This window comes from Numenius arquata, chromosome 2 (genome assembly GCF_964106895.1).
Source record: "Numenius arquata chromosome 2, bNumArq3.hap1.1, whole genome shotgun sequence".
Taxonomy (NCBI): Eukaryota; Metazoa; Chordata; class Aves; order Charadriiformes; family Scolopacidae; genus Numenius; species Numenius arquata.
Window position 1 is genome coordinate 27,537,347 of NC_133577.1, and position 26,588 is coordinate 27,563,934.

Genomic DNA, 26,588 nt, shown 5'->3' on the forward strand with positions numbered 1-26,588 from the left:
ATAAAATTTTACTGCAGTGTTATTTCACCAATGCTTTAATTTTTGTTTAGTAAAACTTCTTTCTTGTAACTGAGTTGGGTATGTGTGCAGAATAGTATTAATGAGTTTCAACTTACTAACAATGATGTTTCGCTCACTGATGTTTAGCCTGCCATCTTTCAGTGGCACAGGGCCTGTTGATATTCCTAGGAGTTTAGGCAACTGCAGTGCAGGACAGATTAAATAGTACTTTTAAAATTATGTGCAGAAGTAATAAGAATATTAAAGTGGCAGAGTTAAACACCAGAAGTTGCCTGTTCCAACCTTAATGTAGTCTTGTTGTGTGTATACATTATGATAATTCTGTTCCTTGTTATACTGAAAATCTGTTTCAGATTTTCTTAAATGCAAGATTGTCATCTGTCTTTTTGCAGTTCTGTGCTCCATCTCTTGTCTCTCACATACATTGAAAAGTTAAGTACCTTGAAGAAATACTCTCTGATCATGTTGTAAAAAGCTGTATCACAAGTGATAGGCACTGAGGGATCAAATTAACACTGCATGAGAAGCAGAGTTGTCAGCAAAATACTTTAGTTGGTGGTTTGTTTCTGTTTCTGTCCCTACAATTACGTTAGGGCCCAGATAGCAGCTACAGAACTGCTTACAGATTCCCGGTAGAAGAAATGGGAACTAAAAGTAACATGAAAACTAGTTTGAGTGAATAGTTTTGGAAAGATGCTGCCTAATAAAGTTCCCTGCAGAGCAGTGAAGAAGATTCATTGGTTCTGTAATTTCTCTGTATTTTTCATTCTGATTATATTGTGATGATCTAGTGATGGACTGGACTTTGACATATTTCAGGATAGAGTGCATACATTTATCACTATTATTGTTTGTAGGAGAGAGGAGAGAGTTGGGTTTTATTGTGTGAACAAGTCTCAAGTTCTGAGGCTTCATGAGTTTCAAGCTATTGTCTGTTTTTAAACAGAAGTAACATGTAGCATTCAGAGTGTGGGCTGTTTTCATTACGATGATGCATGCGTCCTACCAAATATTTTCAATGAACGTTTTCTGGTGTTTCAAAAAGAATTTAGTTGATATCCCTAAATATACCTGGATTAGATGCTTCCGGTTTTTGAGTTGCTGTTAGCATGTTCTTTTGGGTCGCATTTTTCTGCCATCCCTTTCTCGTGAGGTTGTCGGCTGTTTCTGACATGGTCATTGCCAGAATTCTTGAGTAGAGTGCCAGCTCTTCATATAGCTCATGCTGTGAATACCTCTAAATATTGGTATTTTAAGATATAGTTATATATAGGTATATACATCTACACACATGTATGTGTGTCTATGTGTAAAGGAGCTGATTCTGAATTTTGGAATTACTGATGAAAATAGCAGAAGTAAAATTGTTCTTCAAAACCTACGGTTGCTTCCTTGGTAATTTTTGTAGAAATCATAAGACTCCCATGATACTTTAAAGATCCTGTCATGGAGTCATTGTCTAAGAATTTCTCCCTGCACTTTCATGACAACTGAAATCTATAGATGTATTCTTGGGTTCAACCCTGCAGGTTCAACATCTGGCTGATGGAAGCATAACATTTTCACCAGAGGTTCTTGCACTTGGAATTTGCTTCCTTCTGTGGATCTGTGTCAAAACCTGACTGAGCCTGTTTAACTTGAGGCAATGGTGTAAAGCCCATCTGTTCCTTGAAACTTTCCCCTGAAGGAGTCATCTAGAGTGTATTTATGTTCTCAGCTGTGGTTGTGCTTTTTCAAATATTTAGTTGATGCTTTTTGACTTGTTAGTGGTTTGGTTTCTTTAAAGGTATGCTGAATGGATGTATTCTTAAAGCAAATTTTAAGAATGTTGCAGAACTTCCCTGTCTTGTAAAGACAGTGAGGAACTCATGTCCCTGCTTACTATGAATGGAGAAATAACATTAATGAACTGCTGCTGTTAAGAAGAATAGTGTAGAGAACCCACTGAGACTTCTCTTATTATATTTAAAATATGCAAAAGTCTCTGGAAATAAGTGAAAATGCAAAGAATATGTAGCTGAATACCTTTGCACGCCTGGTTTTAAAATATTCCAACAGTGTAATAGGTTGTTACATTCTTTAGAGGGGAAGAATACTAAAATTTTGCAGATAGTTTCACTCTCTTTGTATTTGAACTTGGAATTACTGCTTTAATTTGGTAGGTGGTCTGTGTGACCAAGGTGACATTCAAATTTTAATAATAATTTCCTTCATGAACCTTTGTGGAGTGCTCTTGGAGGAAAAAAGCGTACAGTTAAGTAATTAGCAAAATTAAAAATAAATTAAAAAACAAGAACATTATGAAACATTTTTCTGGATAAAGAGATTATGTTTGTCTGTGACATCATGTCTTATTGTAAATGGTTTAGGTTAACATTTTCATGAGAGGAAAAGAGACAACATTATTATGAAGGTGCTTCAAGTGCAAATATTAGGACTGAATTACATTCATTTGTTCTTGTAGGATGTTTGAATGAATAATTTCATTAACTGAAGAAGATATTGAGGCTTGCGTACATGAAGAAGCTATCACAAAATAAGTTATGGTATGAATTTAAAGTATAATAGCTATTCAGCACTAACTCCTTATATGAACAATTTTATTCTGTACTACAAATGACCTTTCACAGTTTAGTTGACTGAAAAACATGCAAGTTCCCTCTAGCTTCAACAACGAATAAATATTTATGTAGGAGTTAGTGGAGAATAGTTACTACATGATAAAATTACATTGTTAGCTTATTCTGTACTCCACTGGCCTCCTTACAAGCATCCTTAGGACAAAGTGTAATATTACATTACAGGTGGATTCTTACAGGTACTTGTATGTTGGGTATGGATTTAGAGCAAAATGTAATCCTTCTGAAAATATTTGTGAAAAATGTTTAAATTGTTAACAATGTAATTCAGTTAGAGGTACTAAGTCCAATGTGCTTCGCTGAAATTAAAGATGCTGGTCATGTGAATTTGCTTATCGTTATTTGTAAAATAATTAATAGACTCATTGACTAAGTTACATTTACTTACTTGGTTTAGTTGACAAATAAGGACTAATGATGTTAAGAAAATGAGAGGATTAACAGCAGCTGGTATGTTTTGGATTCAATTATAAGTCATAAATAACTTCTTTTCAATAATAGTAAAATCACTAAATGACCTTTATTCTCTTGCATATTATGTGAATATGGCAAAGCTAACTTCCCACGTGTCATTGCTGATGTAATAGATAAGTAAAATAAATGACTACAAGAGCTAACCTATGCCCAGCATCTTCTGAAGATGGCCACTGTTCCACTGCCTTCTGGCTTTCTGACACAGGGACTTTGGGACACAAATATGGAAGCCTTCAAATGAGAAAATCAGAAGATGATTGAATGCATGGATCTCTTAAGCCACGTGAAGACAATAACATTTATTGTGCATGGATTTATTTAAATATGATATGTATTTAAATATGATATGCATTTTGGCTTTTCATAAGAATGTAGTTGCAAATACTTGAATTTGCTTGTTTTGCAGTTTTTACCAACAAACTACTTTTATTCTAAAACAGAAGCGTGCATTGTTTTTTAGGAGCTTTTATCACAGTAAGATTTATTGTCTTAAAATGTATCTCTATGCGTTTGTTAAATACACTTTCTTTGGTTCTACAATTTTCTAAGAAAATAGAAAAACTGGGATTAGAGCTGAATGGAAACAAACAGCGTTTGGAACAAGCTCAGCAGGATGTGACAGGAGCCAGAGAGGAGTGCCTAAAACTGACAGAACTGCTGAGTAAATCTGAGCACCAACTGCACCTCACCAGGTACCCCTTATCCTATTACATGCTGTAGTACCAATTTCATTCTGCTAATTTTTTGCCACAGGCTTCCTCACAGTTGTTATAGATACTTGCAGTCATTGATTGCATGGGCAGCCCTCTGTCATGTTAAAAGTGGAGATTTAAATGAGTTATGAACTACAATGTGAAAGATGAACTATAGTTTATGAAAGTGAACTACTAGTGTGAAGAAAAGGCAATGTTCAGCTCTGTTGATGAGGTAGCATGCTTTTGGGCAGGAAGAAGAGCAAGGGAAAGTGCAGCTATACTCTTTTTGTTGCTATGTTTGGTAGGAAAAGACATTTTAACTGTAGTTTGTGACTGTAGTGTACAGCAGCACCTTTAAGCATAGAAGTTCTGAGATTAATAACGTGAAGTTTCTGCAGTAGAATGACCAGGAACATATAAATGAACATAATCGTGTTAAGCTTCATTGAAGATTAAACAATCAAAAGGTAATATTACTGTCTATGAACAGGAGGTAAGCTCAAGTATGTGAGGAGGGTGTTTAAGTCACTTTCTCAGTGGAGATGTGGTACAACACAAACACTGTGTTACGAGACTTTCCTGAGTTTATTCCATTCTTGGATGTAGCTCCCAAAGCCATTTACTGTACTATTCATTACACGTTTCTAGAAAACACTAGAAGGTTATCATTGCAGCTTGAATTCTGGGAACTGTAGGAGTTTCTCCTTTTGCCACAGAAAATGCTACTGTCTGACTGTTTGCAGGGTTTTGGTTGTGTGTGTGGATTTTGTTCTGTTTCACCCCCTTGCTCCCCCCAAGAGTGAACATCCATAAACAAATCTGGTGGCTTTTACTGAATCCTTAAGGTAAAAAAGTTAAGTTAGTTTAAATTTTACATGGGGGAAAAAACACCTTAGATTTTTATCATTTAACAGAAGTCCGCGTGTTTATCCAACTCTCTTACTCTTTGGGCTTTATGAGAGTTCTGTCATTGAGTAACTGGAAATAAAACAGAGCCTCGCCTAAACTATTAAATTCAATGAATCACTTTTTTATTCAGCTGCATTTCTGTGTAATTCAGAGCACGGTTGTTTAACAGATGGAAGAAAGTACCACTCTAACAGCCTGTATTTAGAGAAAAAATATGCTAGAGGTTAATGAACTTGAAAAAAGTTTTGGGTGAGTTGTTAAGATATCTAAAGTTTGGATTTAGCAGAACTTTATTAATAATGATTTGTTGTGATAGTTAACCAAATGGCTTACCACGCTCCTTTTAGCAAAAGGCTGATTATATGCAATAAAGCTCTGGATATCTCGGAGGAAATATGACTAGCCAATTTTATTTTTTTTTTTTTGTGAAACTACTTAACTTTTAAAAATAAGGACTATTGCCTGCTTTTACATAGTGAGGTACTTAAAGCTGGACACCTAACATACAGATGATTCAGATAGCTTTTCAATGTATGGTCTCTGACACGGGAAGTTTCTGAGATGCAAATCACTGCAGACTGGGTACAGTATTGTGGGCAACTAGTGCTCTGTGCTGGCCCTGCTCTCATAAAGTTTCACAGACATCTGCTTTTTGAGACTGATGCTGAACTGCCACGGCTTCTTTGTCTTTGTCTTACCTACTACAGGTGCTTTTCTGCAATGTCCTAATCTTTATTCTATTTTTTTATACTTTGTGTTCATGTTATGGCCACTGCTTATAAGCAGTGAAATGTTTTCTATGCTGACATCTAATTGTTAGAAAAATGTATACACTGAAATATGGGAAATAAGTTCAAATCTTTCTCCTTGATATTCCCCATATTCTGCAATACCTTGTTCTCTGTAGGTTTTTTGTGTCCTCCTTATCTTTGAAGTGTCTGTCTGCTTTCTAGGAATACATTAGGTGGTGTTGCTGTAATGGGTGAAGAAGGGGGGAAAAAGAGATGAGAGATTAGTTGCAGCTGAACTGCTACCCATTGTCCCTGTGTACTTAGATTGGTAGGGCAGGGTTAGAGATGTTCTCACGAAGTTGTCTGTTTTCCCTGAGTCGCAAAGGAAAAGATCCCCTACTGAAATGAAACTTTTCCTTAGCCTGTACTCTTTTTCTTCCTCTCAGATCACTTCCTGCCAGAAACAGGTTTTCTCTATTAGTGAAGGTGTAGAAGTTGCATGTCTTTAGCGGCATTAGTTTTGCATTTTCAACTCGGTATTTTTCTGATTTATTGGTACGTCCATAGCTGTTGCACATGAACTTTAGTGGTTTGCGGTCTGCCTTCTTTTATATTTTTTTTTCTCTTCACCTCAAATGGCAGCTGTGCCAGTGAAATATGCTCACTTGAAGAGTAGTGGTAATAGCAGTCCTGTGGGGGTTATAGAATCATTCACTATGGCACTTGCCAAGGAAAACAGATTTTAAGCTCTAGAGTCCTGCCTGTGGGAGGTTGCTGCAGAAATTGCACTGATTTAGTGCATCTCTTGGGTATTCTGGCCTTGGCCTCGTCTTGCTGTTTTCCCTCTTTTCAGGAGAGGACCAGCTGGTCCACTCCAAGTCTTCTCACAACACTGGACTGGAGGGAGGCCTGTACTGCTGTTACACGGTTGTGGATAGTCTTTCTGTGGCCTTGCATGACCTGTCTGGGTGGTTCTGGCAAAAATGAGAGGTAGCTGAGGATGTACAGAAACAATTCATTGTGATTTATGGATTTGTATATTACTAAGGAGAAAAGTTCTTTACTAATCCACTAATTCTAAGTTTGGATATTGTAAATAAATAGAATAATAAAATGAATACTAGAGCTTTGGATTTTAATGTATGAAAATGATAAATATTATATGACTGGATTAAATGAGAAAGAGCATGCAGACTATGTCTTAAACAGAAAAAGAAAGTGCTTGCAGAACTGCACTCTTCTCCAGGAGTCCCAATTCTTTTTGCTGCATCCTAGTTTTCAGACACCGTTGATTGATTACCAACTAAACAGCTTCTAAGTTAACAAAATGTACTTGTTAAAATCAAGAAAAAGGTTACAATTAGCTATTCTAAACCATTGCCACAGAGTTTAAATTTGCCTTTTCCTGTCACCTTTCTTCCTGGAGCAATATGTTGCTTAGAAATCCTTGCTATTAACATGCATTTCCTGCTATTGAATCTAGTTAGTAATTCTAATTTGTATGTCTTCAAATGATTGGGAAAATACAGAACGTTTGCTGTGTAGTTTTGATTGTCAGTCATGTAACTTTGCAGATCTCACCATGCTATGACACTGACCGTGCTTGTTTAAAGTATTAATTTTTTTACCTTAGTTTCAGCTTTGTGTTTATTTGTATTACAGTTACCATAGTAGAAGAATCTTACAAAATTACCTCTGGGGTCAATGTTAAATTGCCGTTACGTTGGCAAAATTGGGTCTTGCTAATGAAGCTTATCTGAATCCATTCTTCAGAGAGTAGGCAACATACAGATCTATTGTTCTTAGTTCTTGAGAGAATAATCATTAAAAATCATGTCAGTATGCTAGTGGAAAAGATCGCATAAAAGACGCAAGATGTTAACATCTTGCTTAGGTTTCAGTGTGTCATCTAATTTAATAAAATTTTTCACTATTCTTGAGTAATGGAATAATCATTAAAAATCTTTCCTCCTTTTGTTACAAAACAATTCTGAAGCTATTATTTGTTTCGGTTGCAGTCAGGTGTAGTTTCTGTTTCAATGTGCCAAAGCAGTTAAATAAATCTTAAAAAGTGATGGAATCACTGAATTTCAAAATCAAGCTTTTTCTATGCCATCATGCATTTTCTCAGACGTGGAGGTAGGTAGACGGCTTGAGATATATTTGAGTAAAATGTCATCTAGCATTTTCTGGGAGATGTAATTAAGTGGAATTGAAACAAATTTAATTTAATTTAATTTTTTACTCCTTTGCTTATATGAAACATTAAAATTGATTTTCAACATAAATGCTTGTCAACTTCTTGGTGGGGAAAAATTGCTAAACATTAGAAGAACCTGTGTTTCCAGTTTCAGGTGACCCGCCAAGCTACCCTGAATCCCTGTGTCACTCGCTTGAAGGATAAAAATTCATATTACAGTGACGACAGTGGATGTTGTAGTTCTTGACTTTATTCCCTCCCTCCCCCCCCCCCATTATGTGATATTTCTTTTTTCCCTTAATTTTGAAAATTATATGATGTCTTAGAAAGCAGCATATGAAAGAAAGTGGCATTTGGGGAGTACAGTGGGTTTTAGCAGTGCTATAGCCCTCCTATGTGCATCAGTCCTTCTTGCTAGTTTCAGCGACTCCATTAATGCTAATTTGTATTATATGTATAATAAATAAAGTGCACAAATCTATAATGCCACCTCTGGGTTCCTCTGGAATTATTTAGTCACTGAAACTGGTGTTGAGCTGTATGTCGTCACCACCGTTCCTCATTAGAATTGCAGCATGCCTCATACATTGATTTCCCTATTTAAGCTATACTGTTAAATGATAAAATATGAACTAACTTCCTGATTTATAGAAGGTGGTTATACTTAGCCTTTTAGGGAGTTGCAGAGTACTTAGTATTATCTATTGGATTTTTTTCTAGTAGTATCTATTAGTTGGCAGCACGCTTATTGTCGTGCTTTTTCCAACAGTTTTAGCACATCAGAAAGAATCCATCATCTATGCTGGAAAGGAGGTAACATTTGAATAAATGCTTTTACTAATATTAAATGACTGAGATATGTTTTATGTTCCCAGACTGACTGACTGATGAAAGGACCAATAACACTTAAATTGCAGGGAGGAAGGGGGGAGAGGGGAGAGGAAGAAATGAGGTGTAAGCAGTGATTGATTTCTAATTTTTTATATATTCTGCTCATCGTGTACAAAACTATTATTTTAAAACGCAGGGAGGAGTGATAACATGAAAGAACTCTGATAACTAATAAACTTTTTAGATTCTGCTTCATATGTTTACTTTTCATTAAATTTAGGGACGGTTGCAACTAGGTTGTTGTGATTCAGTCAACATTTATTTCTATCTGTTTTTCATATACAAAGGCGTCGGGATGCCAGAAAATAAACTGTTAACGGAGAATTAACTTCTTTGGCACGCTTTCATACTTATCTTCCAAATTAAAGAAAATGAAATGGGCAGAAGCAGAGTGTAGATTACCTCCTTTTTGTCAAAAATGGTGGGAATTTGAAAATTAATAATAAAAAAGGGAACAGATGCAGTAACATGCCAGAGGGAGATTAATGTGGAGAGTAAAATCTGTGAGCAACAAAACTGAAGCAAACTGAATCAGTGGGAGGTGGTTGTACAATCAAAATCAGGATAAAAGAGAAATTACAAACAACCCTGCACTTGTCAAAGTAGTAGTAATGAAATCCTGACTCTGCCAGCAGCGAGAACCTGTGTTAGCACTTTGGGGTAAGGCCGGGAGCCGGGTGCCAGGTAGGAGGGCAGCGCGAGGCTGCTGGGCGGCAGCCATCGCGTGTGGAACAGATGGCGGGGAAAGCTGGCCGGGGAGGGGCTCCTTCGCAGAGCTAATCAGACAGTAACGGATAGGGCAGCTGGGAGGACTGACCACCGAGAGGCAAGCGGCGGGGTAGCCGCAGCCTTCCACGATGTGTGCAGTGGTGTGCCCGTCGGCCGGAGAGAAGACCTTGCAAGGTCTTTTCCGTGCGGCGACCGCACAAACTTTGGGGGGCGTGCGGCCGGCCTCGCCCCGGCTTCGGGGAGAGGGGAGGCGCGGGCCGGCCGCCGGGGTGCATCCTGCCCCCTCCGACCTCAAAAATACCCGCCTTTGTCCTCTCGCGTGATAAGGTTACGCGTTGTCCTGTTTCTCTCATAGTAGCGGCGTCTTGACCGCAGAATGTGGCGATTGATAGAAACACAAAAACACGTGGGTCTGGGGACTGATCCAGCAAACCCATAAGAAAACTTTGCTCCTGTTGAAAAGGGGGGGAGAGCTACAGGTCGGCACCTTCCCGCAGGCTTGGGCCCCTCCGATGAATGAAACCAGTTTTCTCATGTTTTATTTTCGCTCGGAGCTGGCACTTGCCTCTTCATAAATGAGAGCTCGTGAGGAGTGAATGGAGGTCCGAGCCTTCTGATCTCGAGTCACATGAATAAAGATCAATAGGATTTCTTATGCGAGTAAGAGGTAGTCATGTGCGAGAGGATTATGAGGTCGTGCCCCGCTTTGATGACTGTCAGCTTGAAAGAGAAATGAAAACAAAATTTTATCAAGGAAAGGGGGAAATAAAATCCTGAAGTGTAGCAAGGGGGACCTGACCTATTACTGCCCAGTTTTGTTCGATCGGGATGCGTGATACTTTTCTAGACAATTTCAACAAAGAAATCTACGTCTCCTGCATCTGCTTTTTGAACTTGTGTATCTCTCGTCTGCAGAAGGTTTATAGCTTGGCTCAATTATTCATTTTGAGTAGGGAGGGGAGGAAACATTACAGGGATTTGAAATAGGTGGTATAACATAGCCATATGCTATTTATGCAGCAGTTTCTGCAATAAATCTAATTTGGTGCTGTCAAAAAAAATTAGACTTATTTGGTATAGCAGCACATTAGTAAATGATTGTGGTAGCTTTGAAAGTTGTCATTCACTCTACTTTACTTGCAATAGAATCTTGCAAAGCTTTTTTTTCTCCTTCCTTTTCCCCCGAGCAACTCTGTGAAAATGTCTCAGTTCTTTGTCCTGCAGCTGTAGAAACTGCAAATATTTCCACAACTGAAAAGAAGGTCTTGCTTTAAGGTAATTGAAGAAGGGGTTGGAAGGAAGAATAGCCTCTGTTGTTAGCAATTATATGAATGTATAGGCGGAAAAATCAATAAAGTGTGGGGGGATAAATTTCTCCCTTGCCTACAGGTTTTCATAGTGCAGCTGAAATTGTTTATCTGATTATACAGCATGTAGATAAATTAGCTGCTCCGCGTTATTATAGAAGGTAAAATATTTTACCTGCCATGATAAGACCATATGCTGGTTTACGAAGACTGATACTGAATGATTTGAAATAAATCGGCTCTGTCGTCTTCTGGCAGTGCCTTGTAGAAATTTCGAAGCTGATATACATTGTGTCAAGATAATACACAATTATTCAAATATCTTTCTATTTAATCTTTTAAACATATTTAAGATGATTGTAGAAACATGTAAAGGCCATTGATGAAGTTTAAAAGGGAAAGAAAGAAAATATAAGCGAAGGAGTAAAGAATAAATCCAAAATCGTGTGTTAATTTTGAATATGAAAGTCTTTATAAATCACCTTTTTTCATTTTTAAATAGAGTTAAAACATGGTTGACAATTTAATTTATTGTCCTACAGTACAAATTTCTCAAGGAAAAGACAATAATACATTTTCAGATTTTAGTCTTAGATTCATCTAAATTTTTATCCATGGCATTTAAAACTGCAACTGGTCACCTCAAATTTCTCTAATGATTTCATCTTTTATACATCACATCAGGTTGTTGAGGCAGCCAAATTGCTACTGCATGTAGAGTGTGGTTCAGGAGCAGTGACAATACTTAAAGCGCTTTGGAGCGAGCAGTGAATTCAGATGAAATACAGAAGAGACTAACTGCTGTAGAAAACAAACATCTTTATAAGGTCTTTGTTTTGAGCAGTTATTATTCAGCACTAACAGTAATAAATTTATGCATGTGTATCAAATATTTACTTTGATCTCATTCAAATTAGGTTTTCTATTTGTGTGACTAATGACAACAGGATAATGATTTATTTTTTTGAACCATAAAAATCTTTCAGACACATGTATTCAAGGCTGCTGGATTTCTTGCTGAATTTGCTACTGGAAAAATGGTTCTGATTTTTCTCTTTATTTTTGACTTGTTCTAGGGCTTTTCTCTCAAGTACATCTGGAAGCTTGTTTTTACAATAAGCTAAAATGTACTTTTTCTATCAGCACTTGGTATTTGTGAACTTAAGCAATTTTCAAAACTGCCTTATGCTTTCTATAGTGTATTCAGAGTTGGGGTTTTTGTGCAGTCACAGTGATTGTTGTTTTGGTTTGGGTTTTTTTCTTCTGTGCAAGATTCTGCTCCTGAAATTCTTGCCTAGGAAAAAATTGAACGGAGAACGCGAAGGGTCCTCAAGTGGGGTCTTTATCAAACTTGACACCAAAGAGCATCAGCCTGTGCGTTGTCATCTCTGTAGAAGGTAGCTGATGGATGGAGGGAGGAAGAAAAATCACCTGAGCATGCCAGCTTTGGCTGCCTGACTGCTCTCCTCACCCCCTTGCCCAGTGTCCCTGTGCCGGTGATTGGTCAGGGGGAAAGTGTGAGCTGGGAGATGCCTGTCCTGAGCAAGCAGATGAGTGCAGCCTCTGCTCTCGGCTGCTTGACAGAGCTGACCTCCTTCCCCTGGCTCTGCTGGCAGCATCGCAAGCTCAATAGCGTGCCACCGTTTGTTGTTGCCCCTGCATTCCTGGTGGCTTGAGTATCAAACTACGTTTTTGTAGAAACAGGAGCAACTGTTCTTGATAAGCTTTTCCTTGTGGTGCAGTTGCCTTCTGCAGGGCTTAAACCAAACAGGGGAATAAAAGTTTCTCTGTAGCTAGGTGGGATGTTGCTGCATGTTCTTTTTGTTCCCGAGTTCCTCTTGTATTTCCAGTGCTTTTGTTGACCTGCATGTTGTATCCTATGGGAGAAGATCAGTGCATCAGACAACAAATGCAGGGACTAATCCCCATATAAGAGATATATCAGTATTAAGTTATTATTCAGCTAAACTTCTGCAGTATTTGCCAATGCAATTTTTATTAGAGTCAAATTCAGCCCTAACATAAGTACAACTGCATTTCTGTTAATGAGATTGGATTACCTCCTGGATTTGCTCCCAGAAAGATTTACTTTAAATTAATTTTTGGTAAAAGGGTAATATAATGCGTGGTTCATTATAATTGCATACAAAACTTACAATATGTATTTTATTTTTGGTACTGTATTTAATCTTGGTGAAAGATTTTATTTTTTTTTCTAAAGGATACCCAAGGTATTCAGTGAAATTGAAAGGTATTTCTTATTTTAGAAGAATGAGACTGTTGAGAAGGTTAGTTAATAATTCAGGAGCTTGTGGTTATCAGAATGTACTCCTGAAAAGAAATATGGGCACAGGAATTGCTAAAAATAACGTATCCTGTTGACAACATGCATTTAGTCTCACCCCTGACAAAGAATCTTTACAATTTGTCTCAATGTGGAAAGCAGTATTTTAACAAGGAGTTGCATATGTGTGTTTTACAAGGCTTGAAAACAGGAAAAAATATTCAGGATTTTTTTTTCCCCCCTTAAACAGTGTTGCATGTGAAACATCAGTAGGTAAGTTTAAAAAAAAAAAGGAAAAAGAAAAGATGCTGCAGATTAAGTAATTTACAGAGAATGCTGTTGGCCTCTTTAAGGTTTTATTGTAAACTTACTCAGCTGTTCCCATTTTCTCTTTGCATTTTTAATCAATATCTTTGTTACACTGTGTTAAAATGTGAGTCGGAAGCTTTCATTATTTTATTGGTAATATTTTTATTAGCCTTTTCCACTACTTTGCATAGCTCTGCAAGTCTTTCTCAGATTATGCCAGTCTTTGTAAGAAGGTACGTGTATGAAGAAAAACACATTAGCTGTTGGAGTTAACAAATGATGATAAAATCTATTCTTTTGCTTCTGTAATATTTCTCCTATACCCCAAACCGATCTGCACAAATACAGGACTGTAAAAAAGTTCATCTTCTGCTGGTTAGCAGAAGTGGATTTAAATCCACACCGACAGTTCATTTGACAATGACCTTGAGGGGCTTTGCTTCTTGAAGAAGAAAGCAGAAGCTTGCGGTAAACAAAGTTCACTTCTGACAGATGGATTGAATGACAGAAAGGTTGCGAGTGCCAGAATAGCCCTGGCAGAGGAGGAAATGTTCAGTGGAATCCAACAGGAGAGGAGGTGTGAACAGGTGCAGGGTTGCTGACGGAAGGGGAACCAGATGGAAGGAGCCAGAGCCAGTTTATTTAAAGGAAAAGGCAGAAAACACTGAAAGGCTGTGCGATCAGTGGCTAAAAGTGTGCATGGAAGAAGGTAAAAATTCACAAAGCAAAACTGCACAGTGGGATATCTAGCACTTAACATAATGGTAGTAATTTGTGAGTTTCGTTTTAAAGTTGCTATTGAAATCCGTTTCTCCCTTACTCTTTATAGCATAAAGAAGAGAGATTTATAACCTGACCAAAAAAAAAAGCCACCAAAATCCTCAACTGTTACGCTGCCTGTCCATTATTTCTAATGCTAATGTGCAGACAGTTACAATCAGGATAATACAAAAATTATGCCACAGCTTACCAAAACAATAAAAGGCATATAAGGCTGGATTTTTATTTTTTAACTCACCTGTTCATATCGAGCTCCTGTGATATGTGGGTAGATAAACATGTCTTTTATTGGGATGTGTCTCTAATATCTAGACGAAATGAACAATGATCAAGTACAATGTTAATGTCAGCACAGTATTTCTCATCTTTCTTGCTTTTGGTCACAAGTTAGTCAGTTTGCTGGAATATGTGGTATCTAGGATGGGGGAGAAGTCTAGCTTACCCTAGATCAAATTCCCTCAAAATCAAATATTGTCTTTCAAATTGTCATCCTGAAGAACACTTTGTTCTGTCAAATTGTTCTGCTTCTTCCCAAGCTGTTCACGTGAGGCTTGGTCCTTTGGAGGCAGAGAGAACTGTTCCTCACTTCTCAACTTCAACAATAGTTGGGGAGAGTTAACAGCTTCAAAGTATCAGGCCTATGGGAGCTGAACTGCAGGTTGCATGTCCAAACCTAATGTCTGTATAAAATGTGGGTGACTGTTGAGCAGTCATTCATAGTGCATCTGTGATCTACTGGATCATTCAGCTGTGCTGATCTGATCCGGATCAGGTGTGAGCACACAGTCACTTTCCTCTTGAGTTAGCTAGAGCATGCAATGCAGTGTTTATGCTGACTTTATGCCAGCTGCAGTAGGACAGATGATACCTGATTCAGCATAAAGCTTGCTGGTACAAAGTTAACGTACCAAAAACATTGGTTTTTTGCACAAATTTATATTGGCAGAGTGAGTTCATAGCAGATCAGGTCTCTGCATCATTTAGCTGCATCATTTTTTGATTCAATGGTAGGAGCTTGATGGTTGGGTTTACTATATTAGCAAGCTGAGCCTTGGAGTACGGAGTCCTAATTGTTTGAAGCTGGTCTAAGTCTACGCTGCTGCTGAAAAGCACATCCCTAGAATGGTAATATGTGGCTATGTCTGGCTTGTGGCTGTCTTGCTTGTGCTGACACTGGAAGACACACACCTCTATGATCAGGTGATTCAGGGATTTAATCAGATTGAAAAAGAATCGTTTGTTCTTTCACAGTAAGTTGCATGAGTGCTAATTCTAAGAGGATGAAGAGACTGCACCTTATACTGGCAATGTTGCCTTAGGCTGGCTTAAATCTGTCCTCAGGCTGCATCGTAAGAGACTTCTGGTGCCAAATTCAAGAATCACCTTAAGTCAAGAAAATTATTCCTTTATTTAAAATAAAGTGCAAATAATTTAAATAACTTCGTGTATACAGAGTAAATGCCTGTACAAATCTTCTATGGAAAGCAAACATTTCAACATTCAGCCACTTGTAAAAGTGGCTTGTGGAACAAAGGTAGAAAGAATATTCCAGAGAAAGGGGTGCAGTACTGTGAAGTACTTAGGGCTACGTACCAAGACTTCATAAAAAACACTTCTTCTCATGTTGCATCTTCCCATGCAACTTCTGTTCTGTACTTAATTGTCTGTTTCTATAGGGACTTATCAGCCAATTAGCTCACGATCTGATGGTAATAAGCACTGTAAGATGGGTGTTTACTTACAAGGTACGTATCTTGCTGTCAAGGCTTATAGAGGTGTCAGAAAAATTATATTTTGGTTCTAAGTCAGTATATTTGACCTAATATGAGATGTTAATTACTGTTAGAGACACTTCTTTTCTTCTTTAACAATGAAATAGAGGACAGTTAATGATAATATTTGGCTGTGACTTGGTATACGGAAGATTATCCGGACTGAAAAGTAGTTATTGTCTACATTGAGGAACTGGTAGTTTTCAGTGGATATCTTGAAGGCATAACACCAAAAGAATGAAATCATGTTATAGGCTAGGTGTTTGCAAATTCTTTCTTTTATGCTGAATTTCAAGTAAGAAAATGAATCCTTTCATTTTGTTGATAAACCTAGTAGATAAAAGTAGAGATGGAATATTCCACCAGTTATGTATATACTCAAGTTAACTATATCCAAGCTTCTTTACATCATAAACATTGATAGGAGTAACACTCTGTGTCTCTAGTTCCTGTGCCCTTACAACTTTTCATCTTTTTCGTGCCCATCAGTATCTTCAGTCAGTGGTAATTTTGAAGCAGTTTTCAAGTACAACAATTACTCAAAAATGTAGTAGGAATCTTTTATGTGCAGCCATTAATGTATAACATTTTCTGATGCCTCAACATGTAAAGGGCAAAGTGGAAGTTTTAGACTTAGTGTTTTATTGTTTCTGTAGACCTCCTAATATTATATAAAGTGCAAATATGTATTAAGATTATAAGGTGGTTCTAATGGTGTAGCTGCAATAGAGAAAGCTGGAAGAAAATGTCAGTGGGAACAAGGAAGTCATATGCACTGATTTCAGTTTCAGTAAAATTGAAATTCTCAGAAAAAAAATAGAATGTAGTATAACAAGTTGACATTATTTGGATTCTGGGAATGAGGACGCAGTTAGGTAATTATTTGCATTGGGGGAAAATAGTTTTAAGCTAATTTGTCAAATAATTGTATTTAGTCTCTTAACAAAATTGGAAACATGGACAGAGATTAATCTGTTATGTTTTCTACCCCAGAAGTGTTTCTTGGTTTTTGAGGTGTTTTTTGTGAAGTATTAGTAGCTTGGCAGAGCTGTCTTTTCCAGGCTTTTTCTCTCAGGTAGGGTAGTAAAAAGTTTTGTTTGGTTGGTTCATTAACATACATTAAAGGTATTTCTACTTTAAAGTTATTTCTGTAGCATCTTCTAACTTTCCAGATCCATATTTAAAGAGCTGAATCAATTTGAATGCTTAATTTTTTACCACTTTTAAACCCTTGACCTTTACATAACTTTTCTAATTGCTTGTAGTAGCTTCTGCTTCACGTTATTATGAGAGCAAAATTCTGACATTTCATTATTTTAGGAAACTCTCTGTATCTCTCACCTAATGTAACTAGGCAAATTACACTGTAAAAACAAAAATTAAGATTTTATTATTTTTTTTTAATGCCTCAATTCTCACAAATAGGACCACATGCATCCTTAACAATGACACAGTCCTCCAAATCTACCAATTAAATTAAGAATTAGGTCCCTGCAAAATTTGACTTGTACTGAAGCTCACCAAACACAGTGTGCTGGCTGGGGCAGTTTCCAGAAACTTGAGCTTTCTGCTGAGCAGACCTGGCAGCCGGCTCCAGAATCAGCATCCGCTCAGCTCCCAGAAACAGACATAAAGAGCAACTCAGTGGGTAATTCCCACAATGGGATACAGGAAGGGCAATTTTTTCAGCTCCTTGGAGAGGTTTAAAGAAATTACCTGATCATGATGCTTTTAAAAGGTTTTTCTACATAATTCTTGCACAAGCACACACGTGTGCATCTTTTTTTATTTATTTTTTTTACATAAGAACATTCATTTCATGCCTCTCCTTCTTCCCTGTAGATGCACCAAGAGCCGTAAAAACCAGCCAGTCCAAACATGCTGTGGCAGATTTACACATGCACTGAAAAAATCAAAACCTTTATTACAAAAAATTGGATGGCAAAAAATCTACAATGTTTTATAAGAGGAAACCAGGAAATGCTGTCCAGCTATGTCCTCTGTCCTAGGTATTAAAAAGGACATATTAGATGAAAATGCATAGGCCTTACAAAGAAAATAACCAGCAATGCTAAACAAGATTCCTAGAAACCTGACTTAAGGGAAAGGGAGAAATCTTGTGACCCTGAATCTTATTATTGACTCGATCTGAACATACGAGCAAGGTATATGCTCTAGACGTCTGTTAATTTAGGTGTTGAAATTAATAATTTTGAATCATAGCAACACGTAAAAACAGCATTTAGTTATATACCTGCAGAATCTGGGGTCTTACTGTGCTGTATTTCCTTACCGAAATGTTTGAAAATACTGAGACTTCAGATAGCATGAGATAAAATGCTGTAAACACATTCTCCATTATAAATAGCTGGATAGGATACTGCAGTGCTTTTGTATTGAAAGGCAAGTCTGAAAGCACTTTTAGGAGTTTTACATTAATAGAGAATATTATTTAAGACAATTCCCGGGGAGAATGACTTCTTGGTAAGTTGCATTTTTTTTCATATTTGGAGACCAACCTTTAGGCTTGCTGGTGACCTGAAAAAAAGACAAGCCCTTATCCTTCTGTGTATGACATAGTTATGCGATACATATGGAGGACAGAGGGAAGAATTTGTGAAGTGTTCTGACCCAACATATGATCTTATTCTAGATACATTCTTTTATGACCTTTATCATTGCAGTATTTGAATGCTTTCTGATAGTAAAGTAAGACACTGCATTTTTTTTATATTTCCCCCTACAGAATAGGATAGGTATTGTGACCTCTTGTTTCAAGTTTTAGTCTTTTTTTTTTTTTTTTTACTGTGAATGTTGCTGTGGGTTGTTTTATTTTCCTGTTGCCTGAGAGAAGAGCAAAGATGTACTCTGGTTTTCCATTCTTCCCTTGACATTTGTGGCTGAAATAATAATATGAAATAACCTCTGAGAAGATGGTTCAGAAAGCTGCTTGTAATGGACAGTCCACTAGACCTGTATTGTGGAGGGCTTGCAAAGTAGACTGCACAAAACATTGCTGGGCCTTTGTACCCAAAGCTATTGGCTAAAGTCTTTAGGGCTCCTAGTACACGTAGGCTTTCAAGTCTTATTTCCAAAAGTGTTCTAATTGATTTGAGTGCCTGCAGGCCAGATTTTGTTAAAGATACTGGGAATTAACGTGCTTGGGTACCTTCTCAAAATTTTTTTTTCCTTTTGTTATATAGAAGTTTGTGCTACACTTTTGTTTTGTAAAGTACTGGGAGAGGAAGCCCTTTTCCTCTGGAAGAGCTGAGGGAGCCCTCAGCTGAGTGCTTTCCCTCTTCTGACAAGATCTGTTGAGCAGTAGTTCACAGTGCTGGCCCACTTGGCTACCTGTTGTCTGGAAAGAGGTATGTGCTCAACCACTCAGACGTGTAGTAAAACCATCAGTGTTATGTTTTACTTGTCTTCTTGCTGCCCAAATATGAGTGTTGATGCTGAGTTCCAGGACTGGTCGTTGTTTAGACTAACAGTCTTGTTAGTTCAGATAGCTCAAATGTTTGGAACTTCAAATGCCTTAATAATTTATGAAGTCCAGTTTAAAGTAAGTATGTATGAAAGTCTAAAATATTTTTACATTTTCAACTATAATTAATAAGAAATTAAGGTGTCAAAAATAAAGTCAGGATAACCTCTTGTGTGCCATTGAACTGAGATAATTGCTAGAATATTTTAATTTGTCCAATTAAGTTCATAGTCCTTACTAATGGATCCATTAGCTTTTTACAAAGTGCCACATGTTGATCTCATGGAAAAATCAAATAGTCAATATAGGAAGCATGGTTGTTTCTCTTCATAGTTGCTTTGTCAGAAGACTTACTGGCAGCCTCCAGTCAGAGGCCTGATTCTGCATTGAGACTCATCCTGTATTTTTTCATTTTTTATTTTTACTGTTACCAAGGCAAAAAAGCTCTTGCAGAAGTACCTACAATTGAACTGCTTTGTGAAATTCAAAGTTTTATCAAAGTTTTGTTCTTTTACAGTCAAAAATCGATCACCTATTTTTTATGTCAAATAAGACTTGCGCATCACCAGTCTTTACAACCTTCCTTTTTCTTTACTGGAAAGCCATTTGGCAGAGAACAGTCTACTATTGAAAATGGATCTGTGATTCAGTTTTTGTTTGTTAGTGGTGGGAAAGGGTTTGATTTTTTTATTAAATTCGGCCCAAATTCAGCCAGCATACTCTTATGTTAGCTTTGAGGTCAAAGTAAATTTTCACTTCATTTTCAGCAAGGGTTTTTGTAAGGTTTGCTAGTGTTGTATTTTACTGTGCCCTGTGTTTTGTCAAGAATATTTAGAAAGCGTAGCTTTCAGTCACTGCAAACCAATATCCAGTTCATTGAGATGTGAACGAGTTAACTACGTAGGCTGCTCTTGACAGCAATAACTCAGGCTCAAAACCATCAGTGCTTAGAACTAAAATCATTGCGGAAAACTTGCACTTCAGAACAAGGCTCGAGGAGAGCTTGAGCTTCCCTCTGTGTGAATGAGCCTTTGGTTGCTTCTGACTTTATGGCACAAAAATGAAAGTTACCATGAGTTCAATACTTCTGCTTTAGTAAAACTGATCAACAGTCCATAGCTTTTCATTTTCTTAAATCAAGCTCCCCTTCTTTCAGAATTCAGAGTAGCTGCAGATAAGCAGCCAATGTCAAACCTATAACTCCTGCAATATTTGTTGGTTGTAGCAGGAATGTTACCAGTAGTTCCTGAAACCTCTTGGGCCGCCTTCTGCATGTTTTACCCATGAGGTTTTTTGTTGATTGCTTGGGTTTTTTTTTTTCTTTTTTTCTCATATTTGTAAAATGCGTTGTGGAAATTTTCTGTAGGGGGACAGAGAGATTTGACTTAGAGAGCAGGGAAGGTGTCAACTCAAGGTGTGGGTGAAAGACTTGCCACTCAGTTTAGACAGCTTTGGCTCCAGGGGATTTTTTCATTCCTTGGCAGCTCTAGGCACCTCAGATATAGCTCTTCATGTGAGTGTGTCATCCAGACACTGGGTATGCCTTGATCCCAAATTTTTCTAGGTGCTAAGATTGAGACTAGTCAGCTACCCTTCTGCATAAGACTTACCTGTGTTTTCCTAGTCTTACAGTTGAGCTTTTATCCACTCTATAAACTCATCTGTTTTCACCCACCCCACATACACTTCAGCCATAGGGAACTCCATGCATCCATGGTTTCTGAGCTCCTGCTAGTTTGCTCTCTACAGTTACTAGTGCAAGCGAGTGGCTATTTTGGATGGATCACCTTAGCAAGAGAGTGTTTCTGGTGGTAGTAGATTCTCCATTTATTGTAGTAGATTCTCCATTTATTTGGAACTTGCCTGTTAGCATGTGTTTGACAGGAGGGATCCTAGCAATAAGGAATGGACCTTTACAGGCTTGCCTTGGTAGCTTGAGCTGTGCAGCTTGATACATGCTGAAGGCTACCCCCAGCAGAATGCTAGCCAGCCAGCTGTGTGCCAGATGACAGCCCAGCACCCAACTGCACACAACCATCTCACATAAGACACTATCAGATAAAATACTGTGCTACTGCCACTTCCTTTAGCTGAAAGCGTCTGGAGGATGTGTTAGGTGCTGGTGCGTTGAGTTTTTTTTGAGCAGAACAGTGCTCATGACAACTGTCTGAAGGTAAAAGATGTTTGGAAGGGGGGGAAGGGGTTTAAATAGACTGATTCCCTGCAAATACGGAAAGATTTTTCATAGTAATGCTTTCCATATTTGGAGCTCACACTTAGGAAATAATGCAAGCATCACTCCTTAGGATAGCCCCAATATGGTTATGAAGTAATTCTGAGAATGATGTGATAAATTGCAGTTCAATGTATGAAATTTCCTTGAAAAATGTGCTTTGTTTTCTTAGCGCTATAATATTCTTGCTATCTAAATGTATTCTCTATGTCAAATTATTCTCAGTCTTACCTCAGAAAAAACTGCCTGTGATTTCAAAGGGAGTTTTGCCTAAGGTAGGGCTTGCAACATCAGGACCAGGAATTAGTGTAATGTGACCCACCATTTGTATTGCTTTGGGGTAAATTTAAGAGAGAAGATTTAACATTGTGTGTGTCATGCTGAGATATTGCAATATCTCGGATGGGTTATTAGGCACCAATCCAAAGGTTAAGTGCAGCAACCACATGAGATGTGGCTTTATCCTTATGTGATCTATGCCTGTGTTCTGTTTGCAGTCCCCTGAAATAGGTATTATCTCTAAAACAAAACCCATTTATAAGACCTTATTGAAACCTATCCCAAGCTATTATATGTAGTTTCAGTAGAAAGCTATGTGCATATATGTCATTTGAAATCTAGAAATCAATCCTTGTACGTGTGAAGTCACTGAAATTTTGAATCTGGATCCTAGTGTGCACCAGATAAATATTCACGACCTTTGGGAAAGTCTAGATATGAATTTGCAGTTTAAGACCTTTTCTAATTTATATGCATATATCTTTTTGGGGTTTTATTTTCCACGCTGTTTTTGCTTGGCTTGCATTAAATAAAATGCTTCAATGGAGTGTGGTAGTCTAGCATTTGTTTTGCCTCAGGAGTAGGTTGCCCCATCTTGCATATCTGGTCAAGTAAATTGCTCTCTTGCCTGTGTACTTCGATAATAGTACTGGGCTTTAGACCTTCCTGTACAACCCCCCAGTGAGCAGAACCACAAGGGGCTGAGCCTCTGTTATACTAACAGTTTTCTCTATTGTAATGGATGTATTCATCTCCTATTTACATAAATTAATAGTTAAAACTTGTTTGGTTGCTTAAGAAAACTCATTAAGCTTTAGAGAGTAGCTGTATTATGAGCGCTGTGGCAATCGCTCCCATTGACTTATCTCCTGCTGGTTCACTGGGAACCAGTCCATCTCAGGGTCAGGTCCCTAAGCTTCACTGCAGAATTAAATAAATAGCATTTAAAAGAAAATGCAAATAATCTGTTCAATGCAAAGTGGATGCTGGGGAACTTCCTTATGGAAAAGAGGTTAAGTTTAAAATTTGCAAAAATGAAAATGTATTTTTGTCTGAAAGGCTGATTTTTGCTCAGGAAATAGATCATATTTTTAATGCATTTTCTACTAGTCACTGGAGAATGTTTGACATTGTAAGACAAAGGTCAGTTTGTATAACATGAAGTGGGAGGGGAATGTTTAATATGAGAAGCTTGGCCAGCTAATTTTTTTGCTTGCTTTAATTGAATGTGCTGGTTTACCTATTTAATTTATCATCTTCAGTATGTGATTTTATTTTTCTTTATCTCCTATTTGTTTTGTTTTTTTTTTATAGATTGGAGAAAGAGAGCATTCAGCAAAGCATTAGCAATGAAGCAAAGGCCCGAGCCCTTCAGGCCCAGCAAAGAGAGCAGGAGCTGACACAGAAGATGCAGCAAATGGAGGCCCAGCATGAGAAAACTGGTAGGTGGTAGGGAAAGATTAGAGCCTGGGCACTCACTCACAAGCCAGGCCCACGCCTTACTGTGAAATGACATCAGGAACACCTGTAACCTTTGGCTGGCCGAAGGGAGCAGATGCTAACTACACCGGAGATTCCGAATTACATATTAGTTAGCGTTTAAAAGAGAAAATGGAAAGTATTGCCCACTGTCTGTTGATTTCAGAGTGCTGCTCTCACATCTGTTGCACCATCTGGATTATGAGTTTATTTACCTGTGTTCAAGAAACGTAAAGCTGAGAGAGACCACAACAAAGTAGAAAAACAAAGGGCTTGTTTTTGGCTGGATTTTCAGGCACACATGTTATATAAAGAAAATAGCATCAGAAGCTCTGCGGGAAACGCTCTGAGCTTACAGTTAAAGTCTCCTGAATAGCATTGAACAGTTCCCACAGTACACACATTATAGCTACTCTAAAAGCTTAATGAGTTTGCTTCGGCATCCAAACTGGAGAAAAGCTTTAGCCATTAATCGGTTCTTAATTCACTGTCGCAGCTGGATGTAATTCACTGGCTCCAAATTGATATGTTCCTTTATTTAATCTTTGCAGCCTCAAACATTTTTAGCATTACCATGTGCCCCTCCCCCCCCCTCCCCACAACACACACACCCTCAATCTAGAAGAAAGATGTTTAATCCTTTGCATACTTCAGGTTCTCATAATAGGAGACTTCATTGCGTTGACTTAGCTGATCAATAACTTCTAACCTTTAATCTGGAAGTAAAATGGGTTTTCCAAACAAACAAAAAAAGCCTTTTGTTATTGTGAAGTACTGTGCCAACAACATAAATAAAGGTACATATTCTAAACAAGAAAAAGAAATTTTTAGAGTGGAAATCTCTAACCCCTGAGCATGGAAAGAAGAAGGAGCTTCAGTTCTTATGGAACATGGCATATTCATATGTTTAATAAAACATCATTTTTACCCACCAGTCCTGCAGTACCTTTAGAAAAATGATATAGTCTGTATTAATCCTAAGCAGTGTCAGATAATACCTGAGGTAGCAGGCACGTTTACGTCTGGCATCTGATTTTCTGCTTTTTTTGCAGCATTATCACAGTACTAGAGGACCTTTCCATGTGTTCAGAGAATGCAAACAGCTACATTATGGCTGCTGCCTACACAGTAGGAAAAGAAAAGAATCAGAATCTTTTTTCTCTACTCTAGCCAGCACATCTGCATATGACCAAGTGTAATTTTGCACAAGAGATGTGTAATTTACCCTCCTGGAGCATAAATTGTCCCCGTATACAAAAATGAAACAACATTAAGGCTGAGTTTGTTTTTATATATCTCTAGTAGGATTAGAAGGAGTTGAAAATGATAGTAATTTATTATGCACATAAAGAAACCCTTGTGTATTATGACCCTACACACATACAAGGAATTTGGGTAACAATGGTCTCTCTTTCTCTGATTTTAAAAGCAGAAATCAAGAAACATAATTTTGCAATATCTTCCTTTTGAAAGAATAAAGATTCTTTATTTCTAGGTCATGAGTTTTGGTGCAGCCCAAACTGATAGTAACTGAAAATTAATTTATGAAGTGGTTTCACTGCAGCTATCACTGGACAATAAATCTGTATCTTATCATTAAAGAGAAAAAATATATATTAATCATAGTAAGCACAGGACCCAGTAAATAAAAGAACTGCTTTTTGAGGAGAGAATGAATCGAGTCTACAGTGTGAGTGTTTGGGTTGCTTGTGTATGCTCTGCACTAGTTGAGCAACCAAAAGGCTGCTAAGGCGTGGCTTGCCAATTTTGTTCCTCCCAGAAATGTCAATGAATTTCCAGCTAAAAAGCAAAACCACCAAATTAGATATGTAGTCCTTATCGTGATTCTTCTCAAACAAGACCTTGATTCAGTGGTAACATCACTTTAACATTTTACATTATCTTATTCTGACATAGAGCCTTTTTTTGGTGAACGATGATGTCATCATACCATATCCAAGTAGCTGAAGTTTAAAAAGCATACCCAAACTGGAAGGAACTAGGGGAAAGAAATTAAGAATATATAAAACTATTTCTAAATTATGTATAAATTTATATCATGGTAAAATAAATTTCTAGTTTTATCATTTTATAATTTCTAGTAAATGAAATGGATTCATTGCTGACCTCCCAGAATACATTCATAGCAAAATTAAAGGAAGAATGTTGTATATTGGCAAGGAAGTTGGAACAAACATCAGAAAAACACAGGTTAGTATATTTTTCTTATTCTGTCCCTTTTATTATTAGGACATGCTTCCTTAGTTTTTTATTTGTATTTTAATATTTATTATTATTCATCTTGTCCCAGGTATTACACATCATCTCAATATAGTATGTGCCACTTAAGAAACATGGATGGATTTTTATCCAGGATAATTCTAATTTTTCACTTTTCAGATTATATTTCTAGCTATTACTTCCAAATTCTTAGACAATTCCAATGTAATAATTGCATACTATTTTCTTTCTGATACTCATATTCTTAATGTGAAGAGTGGAAAATTGTTAACAGAGCTACAATTTGAGTTTATCTGAAATTATGTGAAAAATACAAAATATTTAAAGTTCTCAAAACTGTAGTCTGTTGGTTTAATTATTTACTTAAAGCTCCATTCATAATTATCTCTGAAATAATTATTTCTCATTGAAGCTTTGATTCTGCTACCGCTTGTTATGTGGTGCTCTTGTTAAAATCAATAGCAGGTTTAAATACAAAGCCATTAAAAATTCAGAAACAGAACAAAACCTGGAAGCAATAACTGGTTTAAATAAATACAAAAGTACAAAGGTATCTATTTAAAAGTTTTATAGGACAGGACTATCTCTTTTTTAAAAATTATGAATTTTATAGTGCTATACTAGTAAACAATTTGATTTTACGTTTTTAAATGTGAAAATGGTCTCTGAAACTTTCTGCAGGGTTCATATTTAGAGTAGTAAACAGGACTTAAGTGGTGTGTTGGCATTCTGCAACTTCTGTAGATTTCAAGCAATGTGAATTTGGTAATTAAGTGTAGGATTCATCTCGTGTGGCTTATGTGAAGTAAGGAGAACATTCAGCAAAGATGAAATCGGTTTTTGAGATAGGATTCTTCTGCTGCAGGGTGGATTTAATCATCCTGTTGAGGTAACGTAACAGGGGCAACGCTCACTCAGGAGAAGAGCTCATTTATCCCAGTATCCTGTTTCCAGGAATGGTCAAAGGGGAATGATATAAGTAGATGACATATATATATATATATATATATATATATATAAAATCTATGATGCTTCCCACAGGTACTGCCTCCACCGCCCATCCTACTTTCCACTGAATATAAAGTGTTGACTAGCTGTTAAGTGGCTGAAGTTGGGAGATGAATCCCATCC

General features: G+C 37.3%; 1 protein-coding gene across 1 annotated transcript in view; it reads left to right on the forward strand.

Annotated features, from left to right (window-relative positions):
* The window catches only part of SDCCAG8 (SHH signaling and ciliogenesis regulator SDCCAG8), a 117,784-nt gene that overhangs the window by 43,336 nt on the left and 47,860 nt on the right, over positions 1–26,588 (forward strand). Inside the window, exons 13-15 of the mRNA XM_074166010.1 lie at positions 3,684–3,826; positions 23,052–23,179; positions 25,319–25,427. Coding sequence (XP_074022111.1) covers positions 3,684–3,826; positions 23,052–23,179; positions 25,319–25,427 — 380 coding nt within the window. The remainder of the gene's footprint in view (positions 1–3,683; positions 3,827–23,051; positions 23,180–25,318; positions 25,428–26,588) is intronic.